At 39.8% G+C, this 16,055-nt stretch overlaps 1 protein-coding gene across 1 annotated transcript; it reads right to left on the reverse strand.

Moving 5' to 3' along the window:
- Positions 1 to 2,636: 2,636 nt before the first annotated feature.
- On the reverse strand, positions 2,637 to 15,622 carry RAB29 (RAB29, member RAS oncogene family). The gene is made up of 5 exons (XM_048499077.1): positions 14,918 to 15,622; positions 11,004 to 11,075; positions 9,048 to 9,229; positions 6,248 to 6,369; positions 2,637 to 4,951 (listed from the first exon to the last, which is right to left on the reverse strand). Exons 1-5 carry the CDS (start codon positions 15,039 to 15,041, stop codon positions 4,834 to 4,836), a joined length of 618 nt encoding a protein of 205 aa, XP_048355034.1. The 5' UTR covers positions 15,042 to 15,622; the 3' UTR covers positions 2,637 to 4,833.
- Positions 15,623 to 16,055: the final 433 nt, after the last annotated feature.

A 16,055-nucleotide genomic window follows, 5' to 3' on the forward strand; every position in this document is an offset into this window, starting at 1 on the left:
ATGTGGAACATGTTTATGGGGTTTTAGAGGCCCATACCATACCTCGGATGGAGATGACCAACACAACACTTTCCCACCCTCTTGCTGCGCCAATAGTGTTTGTCTCACCTATATTACTAGTTTACTCTAAATTTGCAACAGTCTCTTTGAACGCATCTTGCAAAATCATACAGCCATTTTAAGCCATATTAAGAGAGCACACCATGTATTCATTCACCAACACATGTATGTTAATAGCAAGAAGGGTTTTAATCTAATCTGTTTTAATTCTTTAGTCCTGCTATTTTCACTTCATTCCAGAGCCATTCATTTTACTGCTGCCCCAAGTCCCATCCACTCCCACCCTGGGGTCAATAAGGATGGGGCAATAACACTCAGCTTTGCTCTATGTAAAAGTGAGGTCAATGCAGTCAGGGATAGCACAACACATTTCTGTCCAACTTAAGGAGAAGCTCAGTGGCATATAATTTTGCCCTTCTAGCCTGGGCACAGCCTATGAGGAACAGCACAGGGCATTCCCATGCAACGTTCCCCTTTAAATCCTTATTGGCTTCCTGTCCTTCGTGGATAAAAAGCCCTTCATCACCTTGTCACTACCCTTTCCATTCTCTCCATCCAATAAATATCCATTAATTCTTTGTCGCATTGCAACTAGCAGGGATACCAACCAGTCTGTACATCTACATGGCAGTGCTGCAAAAAGATTGGTCTGCACACACACAAAATGAGGAACTCACTTTGTTCATATTTCATACTTTTGATTTATCATCAACATGATTTTCAATTTGCAATACTACAAAGCTTACTACATTAAATAAAACAAATAAAAGAAACCTATGATATTCATTAGTTTCACTGGGTACTGCCACAGTGACTCAGTGCTCTAAGTATCCTCCAATGTGCATCACATGGCAATTAATTAGGTTCACGGGCCATTTTGTTGTCCCCTTGCCCACTTTGGATTTATTGTAATTGGCAGAATTTTGCTATTTCTGAGCTTTATACTCTGTTTAATCACCATCACAATTTTTTAAATATTAGCAATACCAACCCTTGCAATACCATTATTTGTGGAAGCTGGCAAGTCTTCAGGTGTGTTTACACAATCTGTAAGAAAGATCTCTCACTGGAAGGGCTTGGTGGTTTATACAGGTTTTTAAACGGCATTGCAGTGGCCCGTTTTACTAGCAGATTCACAATAGTCACCACAGTACTGAAAGCAACACACTTGATTCACCCAGGCACTACCTTAGCTCACTTATGCAAGTGTACATATTTGACTGCTCATGATTTCATCAACAAAAGTCCTAAACACACCACCCACATTTGGGCTAGAATATCATGACTGATAACTGGCCTCCACTATGTCTGCATGTACTCTGAATTCATGCTTGTAGGGTATACAACTTTGGTAAAGAGGACAGAATAGGTTTCAGCAGAGGCTTGTCTTTGTGCTACTGAAACTAGTTTCTAGCTAAAGCCTGCTGAAATAATCAATGCTGTCCACTTGAGCTGCTTACAAATACTGTCCACTTGAACTGCTTACAAATATGAACACACATCCATAGATAATCCACACCATTCCTCACAGAATTCTGTATTATATTTTAACAAAGGTTACAGGCAGAAATCCACTTGCTGCTTTGACTAACTTTGGAGGTACTTGCTCCTTTATCTACAGCTATCTAGTCTTTACGGTGTATTCATCCAAATCTGTGACTCCCATAACCCTTCAGTGAGCCTCAGTTCACTCTATTTATCTATGTGGAATCCCATTACAACAACTGCTGATACACATGCCTTTTCTGTTGTGTAGAATAGTTTGCCAAGGAGGTCAAGAAGGCTTCCACTCTCCTGGTTTTCTGCAAACTACGCAAAACACAACTATTCAAGAAGGTTTTTTGTACATGGACAGTAGAGTAATACTGTACCAAATGATTTACAACATAGACAAATTAGGCACTGCGGTCTACCTACGTGTATACTTTGCTGTAAACGAGATCCTAGCAGTTAATCTTGCATCATTTTATGCATCATGTTAATACCTATGCTTTGCTACTATTCTTTTTTTTCCCCATTTCTGGTTGGTTCTGCAGCCCAAATCCTATTTAATTGTTTACTGGATGTCCTGTCCCATTTACTGTATTGTGTAACCTGTCTTGAGTCCTGATGAGAAAAGCAGACTGTAATTAACTTAGATAAAACAAAAAAAATTGTGGTATGCACATACTTAGGGTAGTGTTGTAATACAGAAAGTACAACTGAATCACAAAATGGATACAAACAAAGGTCCTAACTCAAATGTATCCACTCTTAATTTGTGGCATGCACCAATCAGTAGATTCAAAGGGTGATACATATCTCTTTAAGGATACTTCATCAGTTCAGTTTCAGTTACAATAGAAGCAAGGATGCAAATCTGTTTTAGCTACACCTACGGAAGTACAGATCTCCTGTTATATGGAATGTGCTTCTGCAAGCAATTGCAAATACACAAACTAAAGGAACAATTCTAAGTAAAGTGTTCTTGGGATTGCATCATAAGTTACTACGAAAGCGAATCACTATTTTATAAAACAAAAATCCAACTCAACTCAATTGTCATTAAGGTGACTGAAACAAGAGACTATAAGAAGTTGAACAAACAAGGTTATACATTTTATTTCAGGTCTAATTCCAATACTGCGTTTTGATTGATACAGTTAAAAGCACTGTTGTCACTGAGGCATAAAAAGAGATACTTTCACATTCAAAATACTATTAATATAAATGTGAGAAGCTGCACAACTACCAGTTGCTTAGGGGAAGTTTTAATATTGATAGAATGCAGTTTAATTTTTTTAAAAGAGCCATGAAGATTCTGGTAGTTCGAGCTTAATTACTGCACAACATAAATCTGATTTAACTGAGCAGTTGTCTATCAAAGACTAAGTTTTATCTGTTGGATATCTGCCACATTCAAGACCTCTAAAATACATATTGCCTACACTTCAGTCAAAGCAATCCCACTAATTGCTGCAATAGAGATGCCAGAGTATCATGTGCTAAAAGAATCAAAGATGTAATTGTGGAAATCCTATACCATTACATGCTGAATTGGGGGAGAATGTCTACTGCATATCCTTTTTAGATCAGCAACAACAAACCATTTGGGCAAAGGGATACCATACAAACAGAACTTAACCCCCTGCCGTGTCTGGATTACAAGCAATTTGAGACAGCAGGAGAAAGTTCAAATTCTAAAAGGAACTGTTTTGAGCTTATACATTTGTTGTTTGTTTAAATGTAAAGAACAGCAAATTCATGAGCTCAGAGTAGTTTCTTTAAGAACCTTACATCAGGTACCTTTTTCCTACAAATTAATGGAAAGCTTACAACAATCTCCAAGAAGAAATGCAGATATTCCTTATGGAACAGAAAATTGCAACTGCATCTTGATCCCATTTCTGCAACTGTTTTCAAGTTACTTCAGAAAATGGCATAAAAGTTTTACATCAGAGGCAGCGTTAACATAACTTATAAAAAATACTGTGTGTACAAATGCACTTGTTAGAAAGGTATGTATTTAAGAACCCTTTATATTTGTTGAGATAATATGCAAATAGCACCAGAGAAATCCATTAAGGTCAAAATGTACCAGCCTTTCAACAGTCTTAACATATAGTTCATAAATTACCTATGCTGTGGACACAAATTGATAAAAAAAAATTAAGTAGATGAATAAACATGTTCCTTCCTAAACAAAGTCTAAATATTCACTCATATGTGTTTCAATACATCTTAACATTTGTTAACTCCAAGCTTCCTGAATTATTAATTAAATAGACCAATAAAAAAGCTTTAAAGTTATAATTTTATACAATAAACATCATATAATTATATTTAAGGTTATCACATACCAAAAGAGCACAGAAAGATTTAACTTATTTCTTGTCCCACTGTGACCAGTATTGTGTGTTTGTCTTCTAAAATGACAAAAACCAGTAGGTGGGCTTTCAGACAGCTATAGCTGCCAATACTTACCACAGTAGGATAGCCAGAGGGAAGTAATTCATCAGAATCTGAAAAGGCAAATGAGTTCCTGGAAGAGAAAGTGCTATAAAAACAAAGAATACTGCTGGTGCACTAATAAGGCATCAATGCCATTTGTACCCTTTGCCTCAACCATTTACAGCTTCTGCTTCAATTCATCCCTAGGTGCTCTAATAAAATGACCTCACCAAAAGGCCTTTAAAAATTTTGCACTGCACATAAGAATAGGGACAAAAAGGCCCTGAGTTCATTGTATTCTTTCTTCTGCTTAAATGCTGCTGTCAGCCAAATTGCATAAAAGCTTCTCAAGACAAACATTGTACCACAACAAGAGTTACTGTAAAACCATTCTGCAGCTGTGTCAGATGAAAGAAAAATCAGTCCAAAGCATGTTTCCACAGATGAGGAATGAAGGGGAATCTGTTCCCAAGGACGAGCAAATGCAGAATATATGCACAAGACAGGTACAACCAGGTTGCTTTGGCTCTCCCTTCCTAGCAAGGGAAGGTTTATTTTGCCATTCTTCCTGAACCGACACTGAAGCAACGAAGATGGAGACTTTCCCTGATCTGCAGTGGGTTGCAGCAAGTAGAAGATCCTTCATTCCAGAGGCTATCCAAACGTCGATGATGAATAGAATGGCAAAAGTCAACACTTTGTGGCTCCTAACATTGAAAGCAGTAGTTTCAGTTACCCCTAATGTTGAAGCAATGCAGGGAGATTATTCACTGCCATTCTTAATAAGCCAGTACTTATTTGAAAGACACTGCTGCTTCCTGATCTGTTGCTGTTGAATGTGTGCTAGCAACATCCCCAGTTAGGTGTGGATGCATCCTTCAGGTTGATGTAGTCTCCATGGCCTGGAATAGAGGAGTCTCCATCATTCAATGACATAGTCATCATCTTCTCAATAAGGACTCTAGAATACAACAGAATTTGGTTACAAAGCAAGAATTGAAAACACTCATTTGGCATCGCCAAAGACACTAACAGCCTCTCCAAAATTCAGGGGAATATCTTCAGATTGAAAACTGTAAGTATGGAGGCCTAACAATATTTATGCTGCACCTTTCACATCAGAAGTCAACTAGGAGTATCTTGTTAGGGGTATGGTTCATGCTTGGAAAATAGTCATCAGCTCCACAGCTTCATATCTTCCCAATCCTCACTGATACTAACTAGTTCCTTTTAAATCTCACACTAATTTTCTACATATGCTCCACAGCTTCTGCTTTAAATACTTAATCACTTTACTGAGTAATGTTTAGGTAGCTCCAGTGCACTAGATGAGTAAGGATCTCAGAGGTTATCTGGTTCAACTGTACTGAAATGTGTTCCTCATAACAAGTCCCAAATGAAATATCTAAAGATAACTGTTTACACAAAGTTAACATGGCACCAAGTGGAGTTTGTTGGGGATGACCACTACCAAAGGTGCCCACAGTAAACTGAACAAAAATGACATTTTCATTCTCTGCTGTGCCTGACTTATAAAGGGTCAAAGCTTGTTACAGAATTCCTGTGCTACTCACCAAAGTTCAAATCTCTAGGGCCACTTGTTACATCTTAAACCATGGAATTACCTCAAAGGTATCCATCTCACTACTAAGCAATTTAATACAGTGGTACCTCAGTTATCGTTGACTTCAGTTTTCGTTGGTTTCAGTTTTCGTCGGCTTTTTCTGGGCAAAATTTGTCTCGTTTTTCATCAATTGCCTCGGTTTTTGTCCTCAAACCCAGAAAAAATTTGCCCAGAAAAAGTCCACAATAACCAAAACCAGTGCTGGGGTTTGAGGAGCCCAGCCTGGGAGGCAGAAGGAGCTCCTTATTTGGACAGTGACATCAGGGGGAGTCACTGCCCAAATAAGGAGCTCCCTCTGCCTCCCGGCTAGGGTTTGAGGAAGCCAATTAATCCGTTCGAGGCACTTTTTGGAGTGCCTCAAACGGATTAATTGGATTTACATTGATTCCTATGGGAAATGGTGCCTCGGTTTTCGTCGATTTCAGTTTTCATCGATTCCTTTTGGACAAATTATCAATGAAAACTGAGATAAAACTGTACCTCTAATACTGAAATTATCAATTTTACTCAAGCCCCAGGCCATATCCATATTAGAGTAAAAATATCCTTTGACAAAGTGCAGGGGTTTTTTTACATATGAGCAGGGGCTTCTCAGGGGTGAAAGAAATGCTGCTAAAAACCAACTTTTCCTACCTCATAGACTCATGTACATTTTTGTTTTCCTTGACAGATGTTTCAGTCCAACCAGTAAAAGCATTCTCCTTACTGAAGCGATCAACTTCTTCCCTGGTCACAGCCCATGGGGAAAGGTCACACTGAAAAAGAAAATTCAGGAGTGTTCTACTTCCCTTTAAAACTGCTGACAAGCCAATACATGTTTTTTTTTCTGCATACAAGTCTGCATACAACAAGAGAACACCCCTCACATTCTTATTATAAGAAAAGCTAAAACTATACAGCTGCAGCTTAAACTGGAATGTAAGTGGTGGGTCAGAGAACATGCAGCTCTGTCCAGGGTTTCACAGTTTAAAATGAATTCCACTGATTTCAAGGCAAGTTTGGATAATGTGATTCGTTTCCTATTCAGTGTCTCCACTTTAGCCCTTTGTGTTAGGAAAGGAGACTGCACCCACTAGGAGAGCCACACTTTCCTCCATGACATCAGAGGCTGCCACATATTCAGGCACAATCTTGGGGATGATTACCCTAGTCACATGGCTGTAGGGGAGGAGGCCTTACAAGGCATGCTGCCTTAGCTTAAACTCTGTTGATTTCCACATTGGTCATACAAGCTCAGGTGCTCTTACTCCCAGGGGCTTGCTTGAACTAGCTCAGGTCCTACACAGTTCCCTGGAGATTTTAAAGCCACATCAGCCTTTCAGGGCATTTGCACAGCTCAGTTTGAGCAGCTGGTACTTTAAACTGCTTGACCAAGAACAGCAGCAACAACAAAAAGACTAAATTTTGAGGAACCACTTAAAAAACAAGGTTCTTTTCTAAAATAACAAAAAAGCCAAGCCAAAATTAAATAGGCTAGTTTGGCTGAGTAAAAAAAGTATGGCAGTAAACAATAGGAAAGAAAATGACCACACTTGTCAAAAAGAGCTGGTTCCATGAGGAAAACCAGTGTAGCTATATTTACTTCCTAACATGCAAACCTGCAATAGCAATATATAGGGACCAGTTGGTTATACTCTGATCCAGGTTTTCTAGGTGTGATTATGTTCAATGTTTCATCCTGAAAAGGAAACAGAATTGCCATTTTCCTGTTAGGAGCCAATTATATTGAAGCAACAGATAACCCTCGTCAAGTAGAACTCTGAAATAGCATTCATTTGCATAAGGCAATGCAAACATTTAAAAACCTTTTTTTCTGGGATTCATTTCTGTCTTCGTTTCTAAAGAGGCTAAGAAAGGATTTACAGGACCCTTCACACTAGTGTAATGGCCAGGCAGGAACCTAGGAGTCTGAATGCATCCTTAAAAATAAAAATCTGTGACTCTCTGCCTGGTATTTGGGACCCAATCAGCTGAGCTGCCTGGTTCATCTCTACTGGATTAAGGAATCATCATCCATCTTTCAAATCTGCCAGAGTACCATGCTACCTAAGAATATAAGCAGTGAACTAGGAATCCCCAGTACAGCAGGAAATCCATTACAGAGGAAACAATAGCATGTGGTAGTTAAAAAACACACACCCCTTTGAACTGATTCAAAGGCTGCAAAGTGCCAGTCATATGCACTCCTACTGATGGCTGTGGTTAGTGCTGGCAGGCAGCCACCAAGACTCAAGAGCCCCTGCCAACTCACTGACCCTCTATGGCGCCACAACAGTCACTGTTACCTGCCCCTTTTTGCTCTACAGCAGAGGAACGATTGGCCCTGCTAGAAGCCCATGCTGTCCTTGGCTCTGTAGCTCTAATAGGTAGCTGTGATAACTACCCTTCCAACTACAGTGAGAAAGCAAGCAACTTTTGATACTCATTACACAAAAGTCACTTAACAAAATTCTAAATAAGCAAATATTGCAACTAAGCAAATATTGCAAAGGGCATGGTTGTATATCCGCTATGTAACATATAAGGTGTTTACATATTAGCTCCCCAGATCATATTCTACTGACACATCTACATCTTTCCAAGGATCTCCAGACTGGCATAGAGAATGGTTATCCCTTTGCATCCCTAAAACAGCTATGTGAAGTTGACATGACTGGCCTAAGCAATGCTGGCAGAGTTTGTGAACAGCTGGATTTGAACTTACACTACAGTATGCTATGCTGGTATTCATTACACTGACTTCCTATAAGCAGGGCAGTCTACCCATCTCTTCACAGGTCATCCTGTGCACTCCTGATGGAAGCCAGCCACAAGCCAAGAGCAGAGACGCTACTAATAAATGACCTGCCACACAAGTACCACCAGACAACCTAATCTAGTGAGTCAAGATAGCAAGCCATGGACAAACAGCTCTTGTTCCAGGTTGTCAACCAGTGAGGCAAGTGGGAAAACTCATTTTCAACCTGAACATGGCAACCAAACCTTCAGCCCAAGGAAAGACTGCTTATCAAGTCTTCCCAAACAGTAAAGCAATTACATTAGAACAGGATACAAATCCATCTTCTCAACATCTTGCCTCTAACCACTGTATTACTTGATGCTCCAGGACAAGATTAGAAAAGCAGGGAAAGAGGAATGGAGAAAATGTTCTCTTGAACCCCAGTGGGCTAAGATGGCAGAACCAGAATAGACAATCAAGCCATTGAGAAGATCTTTTGTTCATCTTTTTCCTACTGCTCTGCCCCCTCCCCAACAAATTGCTCATTTGCTCTCTGCATCTCCCAATAAGCCCCAGAAGAGGCAACAATGCTGCTGCTTCTTGCAAACATCAAATCAAGTCTTGTCATATGCGCCCCTGCCCAGGGCTGCCCTAGTCACCCACCTATAGTTGCTTAATGGAAAAGATTGACCTGCCCAGTCTACATGCCCTTACTTTATTAGCCAGCAGCAAGCAAGGGACAGGGTTTCCATCCGGTAGCTTTAGCTTGCTGTCCAAATCCTGCTTCCACTTCTGGCAGTTGATAAAGGTGCTAATGCTGGTGACATCAAACATAATAATGCAGGCTGATGCCTCTCTGTAGTACAGCCGAGTCATGGATGTGAAACGCTCTTGACCTGTAAGGGGAAGATTGAGTTAATTTAAGATGAAGATTCTCCAGTTTAGTCCCACACAATTAAGAATTAAGTCTTCTCAGCTTCCACAAATACAAAAATGACAACCAAGACAAAATAAAAACAGCTTTATGATGTTCAGAGAAATTATGCGATAGACCTAAGTATTTTCTTTACCCTTTGGCCTTCTTTTCATTCACCATCCCCATTGTACTTGCACAGTACTAAAACCATCACACCAAGGACTATTATTTAATAACTGCCACCACCAAGTTTTTTAGGACCAATGTAGGCATCCCAAAATACATTAAACTTGATGGAATTAACTCTTTTTAAGTGTGGGATCCACCCCTGTCTGTCCCAGCATGAAAGCTAAATTTCCTTTGCTGGACAGTTAAAAAGGAGACAATGCTGAATGTAGGATCCTTTAAAAGGTTATAAATAAGAAGTTTTTATTATGGTACATAATTAACTTGTATGCAATTCAAAATCTCCTCCCTCCAATTTCCTGACTGCCAAGTGGAAAAATGGTTTTCTTTCAAGTGAACAAAGCAGTTTATTTGATACAAAAAGCAAACAAAAATAGCAAGGCCCAATATTACCCAGGAAAATGACTTCCTACACTGACTCAAATGGAAAGGTAAGTCTTGCATATTGGTTGAGAGTATACTCTTTCAGACTGTGTCAAAATGGCATTGGTCATTTGTTTTGGAGTGCTCCAATTCAATAAATCTCACACAGTCATCAAGAATCAACAGGAACAATTAGTAAGACTAATTTCTTCTGTCTCTCTTTTAAACTCTGAAGGATTAGAGAAAAGTGATTGTGAGTGAAGGAATCAAAGTCTGAACATTGGGGCATGATATATAAGGCATGATACTTAATTATATGTTGTGGCAACATCCCTTGCTCTGATTAAAAAAGTCCTCTGCCCCCAATTTAAATCAAACATCATATGAGCAGTTATTAAACTCCATTACTTTAGATGAGGAAATTTAAAGAAAACAGAAAACTTATTTCTGCTGCTTCAGACCAACATTTCCAAAGGTTCCCTAAATATGCTGAAAGGAACACATTAGGGCAGATGCTCTTAAATCCATTATGGTATGAGCAACAAAATGCAGTCCCACCAATCAACTCAATAAGGTTTAGTGAATTTTCCAAGTGAATTTTCCTCACAAATGTGAACCTACTTACAATTCAAGTCTAAAGGAGCTCATCCTTAGATGGTAATTATCTATCCCTAGTGATATGAGTCAGTTTCAGAGGCAGCCCTGTGGAGCAATGAATCAATGAAGCATAATTTCAACAAATAAGCAACTTTTAACTCTTACAGTGGCCATGAAACATTTGAAGGAGGTTAAGTGTGGAAAAACATTGTGATATAAGTGGGTGATTGAAAATGTTCTAGAAATGTTTAAGGGCCTTGTGCGGAAATGGGTTGAATTGGAGCTGCAGGGAATTAAACCTGGGATCTTCTTTATGCAAAGCAGATGCTTTAACACTGAGCCATAACCACTCCCCAAATGTCATAAAATAAGCTTCGAGCTTGTATCTGACATTTCCTTACTGCTGACAAAAGTACTGAAATCTGTTTTAAGGAAATCTTTGGCTTCCAAAGCTCCTATTTTTGTAGGGATAAATACTAAATACTTCAGACAAGGTTGATTTTTTGTGTAACAGAAGCAGCACCTGGAAGTTATAATTTTCTGAAGAGAAACAGTAAGTAGCATAATTACAAGTTCTACAAAGATTCAGGGAACTTCACATATCTCACCTGCGATGTCCCATAGCTGTAGCCTCACGGTTTCGGTCTCAGACCACTGAACCACCTTCAGAGCAAAGTCCACTGGACAACCATGGAAGGGAAGAAAGAAACAGAACTAAGAAAAGGATTATTAGGAGTTGGGGAAATTCATTGTGCAGATTTAATTTCTACTGAGCAATTATGCTTTACACCTTGAGAATAACATTTGGACACATCAGGAAATTTGTATTAGGTCTCTTACACAATATAACAGAGTACTCCATCTTGCTGTCTTTAGCACTGTTCATTTCATAGAATTTTCGTTCGAAAAAATAAGCACTAAGTAGGTTATGGTTGCTAAGTGTGCCTTGGACAACTGTCTGTAGATTCTAATTCTGTAGCTTACGCATCACTGTCTCCTTGTCTCCCATTCCACCTAAGATTTCTAGGTAGTTAAAGAAAAGTGTCAAACTGTTACCTCGAAGCAAATGTTACAACCTTCCACCACAAGAGCTCAAAAACTGCACCAATTAATTGGTTTGGATCTTCCATAGTGTTTGTGTACAAAATGGTTTCTGCCCATATAGTGCAACTTTCTTTATTCTCCCCCCATCTGTTCCTGCCCAAAATGACAAAAAGCACTCCAGAAACAATCCAAGCCAAAAATGGCTCTCTTGCTACCCTAAATCTGAACAAAGACTGTACACGTACATGAATGTACAGGTACACCTTAAATCCTAGCCCCTTAATATATTTCAGAATGTATTCACCCTGAAATATAACAGATAGCACAAAGAACACTTGACTTCATTTGCATTAAGGTGAAAGCTTCACACTGTACATTTCTATACTGGTCATCTTGTTCTGAACAGTAACGTTCATTACAATATGATGGTTTCTGCAGCCCCATCCTGTCTGCTTTCAACACAAGGATCTATCCAACATGAACATGCACATCTCTCTCTTCCCCGCAATGTTAAACTTATTCCCATTCTCCTGAGAGGTTACTAGTAGATAATGGCCTCTGCCCCAGAATAATGTTGGACACAAGAACTCAGTAACCAGGAATTAGGAGGAGATTTGAGACTTGAAAAAAAAGCCATGAAGGAACTAGAAAAGACTCTTAAATATAAGGAAGCCTTGCTGGAGACCAAAATAATTCATATCATAGTATCCTCTATGACTATATACGCATGTCTTCCTTGCTGAAGAAAGCTGACAGAAAATAAAATTGATTCATTTGAAATGTGGTGTTGGAGGAAAGTTTTATGGACACCATGGAGGAAAGTTTTATGGACACCATGGACAGCCAAAGGGACAAATAAATGGGTTCTGGATCAAATCAAACCTCATCTCTAGAAGCTAAAATGACTAAGCTGAGGCTGTGTATTGGTCACATCATGAGACAAGAGTCACTGGAAAAAACATTGCTAGGAAAAGTAGAAGGCAGCAAGAAAAGAGGAAGACCCAACATGAGAAGGATTTATTCAGCTAAGGAAGCTACAGCCTTCAGCTTGCAAGACCTGAGCAATGCTGTTAATGATAGGACATTTAGGAAATCATTCATTCATAGGGTCACCGCAAGTCAGAAGTGACAACAGCACATAAAACACACTATATATTATGAATAAGCAACAATCTGAACTGACAAAGAACTACTTGCAAATTTAGAATGTTCATCTTCCATCACTATTACATATAAATGATAGTGACTGTTTCACAAGCTCTAGTTGAGGCAAATTATTATAATTCCACTTATTAATTTGTCTTACATATCAGTGGCCTGGATCCCACTGGAAATTTCTACTAACAGAAGAATTTCAATCAGCAGAGTCTAACTTCACTGCATCAGCAAAAATTCCCCTCTCCTCAAAGAGATCGAACCCATTACTTTGTCAGAATGGGTATTTCCTCCTTCCAAAGCAACAAAACCAGACAAATCAGAACAGCCCCAAAAGAACTCAATTTAATAATATAAATGTTTCACTTACAGTCCACTTTTGACCCTGCTATAGATCTCTCTCAAGAATTTCCCATACCGTCATGTTAGATAAGGTCTTCTGTTGAGACCTTTCTTACTGCTTAAGTGTTCTCTGTCTAACTTCTTAACTTCATGCACTCTACTTAATAAACTTTTCATCAGCATCTCCTTGCTCTCTTGTGGCTTCAGTACAAATTCCACAGACCCTTTGGGTACCACACTGTCATAAAGTTCCCTCCAGCTGGTAGAACTCCTGCTTTCTAACCTCTAAATACACCAGCCTTTAAGGTGGGCTTGTATCAATGTGGGTAGCGCAATACTGGATTCTTACAAGTCGGTAATCACTAGAGAGCCCAAAAGTATTTCTTAAGATGTCTTTTCTTAAACAAGACAGCAACACAAGAACAGGAAACACAGTCAATAAACCAAAGCAAATCTAATTAGTCCCCACTGGGAGCTAACTGCATACTCTTCTCAAGAAGCAGTATCTACAATTTCCACTTAGCTGGCTATCAAAATCATTTCTCCGGTCCAGACCTCTCCTTGTGCCCATGGACCACTCCAGTCTGTAGCGTCCTCACCTCCCATCCAAAACGCCCCATTCAGTCATTACATTCTTATTAGAGCCCACACCAAATACAACCCTCTTTCACATGTGTTTTGACTAAGGACTCAGTTCTAAAATAGATGACTCAGCACTCCTGAGAGCTGTCAAGCAATTAACTCATTTTACTGACTAAATTACCTACAGCTGACTCTCACCCTCTTGTTTCCAACTATTACCTGTCAACTAAGAAGATTTTACTTTTCAGAAGAGCAGGATACAAACATCTACACAAATAAAGCATACACTTGGAGACAGTGTCAGACTAGGTTCAGATCCCCACTCTGCCATGGAAACTTGCTGGGTGACTTTGGACCAATCCCACATTCTTAGTCTGGATACAAATCCTCTACTAAATTCAAAATAATTTATCAGCAGACCCATCATTCACAGAGGATGCGTTCATTACTAAAGCCACCCTATTGGGCTATAACATCACACATTCTCTTTGTTTAGAAACAACAGGACTGATAACATCAAAATGTAGGAAGTAACTCAAGAAATTATTGTGGCTCTTGCTTTTTTAGGCTCTCACTTACTTCCTCACACAGTGTCTTTATTACATCACACACACTTCAGTTCTAACCAATAGGCTCTGATTACTTAGAAAATGTAGGAACTAGAAAGGGTCACCCCCATCCACACACACCCAACCTAACCCTTTCCTCACCAATTCATATTAATATACACTTGCCTAAAAGGACTACACACAATCTCCATTATGCCTTTTGTTAGGACCAGCCAAATGACATGTAAGAGTGTGCCAGTTTTCAGGTCCACTTGTCAGGCTGGACACTATGAAAAAAAAATGAGAAAGGAACATTCCTCAACATGTAGTTGCAGGATTGCAACCAGTACTTTAACCTACTGATTGAACAAGTACAGACAGTAGTAGGTTCCTTAATAATAAGACAGACAACAGAATCCATTGGGGGACCACTGATCCATTTTAATGAACCACCAATCCCTAGGATGCTTACCAAGAGCAGGGAAACTTATCTGAACCAGCAAGGAATTTTTTAAAAAATGATGTTAAGCACAACAGCACACTCAGGATCCCTCCACACAATGAGCTATGCCTTAATTGTTTGAGTAGCCTGAAAATGCATTTCTCTTGGTAAATTTAATACTCAACACAGGCCACAAGGATTTCAGGATATAAGCAGACGATGCAACCTGAAGCCACCCTATTCCAATTTATGGAACCAAAAGCCATACAAATACACAGCTGTTCATCAGACAGTATGTCAAAAGATAGCGGCCCTTTAGAGTCAAACAGTGTTTAAAATAAATTTTTTAGAACTCACCATTCATTGCAGATATGTATCTGAATGTGCAAAAAGAAAAAATGCCACTCACCTCCCACGGTAGATTTATAATGCTTGTTGAAACTATCGTTAGCATACCGCTGCACCAGCGACGTCTTCCCAACTGTGGCATCCCCAATAACTAGCACTTTAAACATATGGTCGTGATGACCCATGTTCTGAGGCGATCGAGCACGCTTCGCTTGGCTTTTTAGAAGACTCCGCCACGTATGAAAGGAGGCGCGTTCAACGTACCCGTCTGAACACAGGCAGCCCAGAACTTAACACCTTTTCCCGTCTGCAAGCATTATTGCCCAGAGAAAAGATAGGCTTTCTTCTGTGCGTACCTCGCAGTTGGAGGAAGGGGGGGCAAAAACTCTTTTGAAGCTTCCGTGTTCAACTTCCTATTGCAAACGGAGTTCTTGCCGAGAATCCGGAGGGCCAGCACGCTGCGGTTTGTAAAATTGCTGTTAACCGGGAGAAAATCTGCCAACGCACCTTACTTCTTTAAAACCACATCTAAACGCATCCCGAGCACTCTCTACACGAAAAATCAGCAGCAGTCACACGCTTGCTGAGAAGTCATACGTAGCGCACCGAGCCCAGCCAGACAAATGCTGCAATGAAGAAAGAAAAGCGCCTATAAACTGCCAGGCAAAACGAAATCTTCACCGCTGCCGTCTTCTTTTTGAACGGGACACGCACTGTCCTCCCCGGAGTGTGTTTCTTTCAGTAGCTGCTCCTGCCAGCCGCTCCTTTCCGCATTCCCCAGGCTATCATGTGAAGCCGCCACCTTCAGCGGCTTATTAAGGAAACTACATTACCCGGCATGCACATGGAAACTACAAAGGCGGATAGCTCTGATTGACGGCACGTGTAGGGTTTTAAGGGGGAATTGGTATCGCTTGATTGCACGATGCGTTACCGGTGGGGACAGGCGATAGAAAATTAGTTGCAAGTAAGACCCGCCTAAATAATTAGGAGGTTGGCCATGCTTATTACATTTGAACAGGACGACGCCCTCTGATTTCATGCCTTTATATTTATCCCATATTAAAAACACTCTCGAGTCAGTGAGAAATAGCACAGGAGGGGCGCTTTAGTGCCACAAATGAAAACGGTAAAACATAAATAGGACTCCAGAGATCACTTTCAAGACTAACACAAGTTGATGATACTATAAGCTTTTG

This window comes from Sphaerodactylus townsendi, linkage group LG05 (genome assembly GCF_021028975.2).
Source record: "Sphaerodactylus townsendi isolate TG3544 linkage group LG05, MPM_Stown_v2.3, whole genome shotgun sequence".
Lineage (NCBI taxonomy): Eukaryota > Metazoa > Chordata > Lepidosauria > Squamata > Sphaerodactylidae > Sphaerodactylus > Sphaerodactylus townsendi.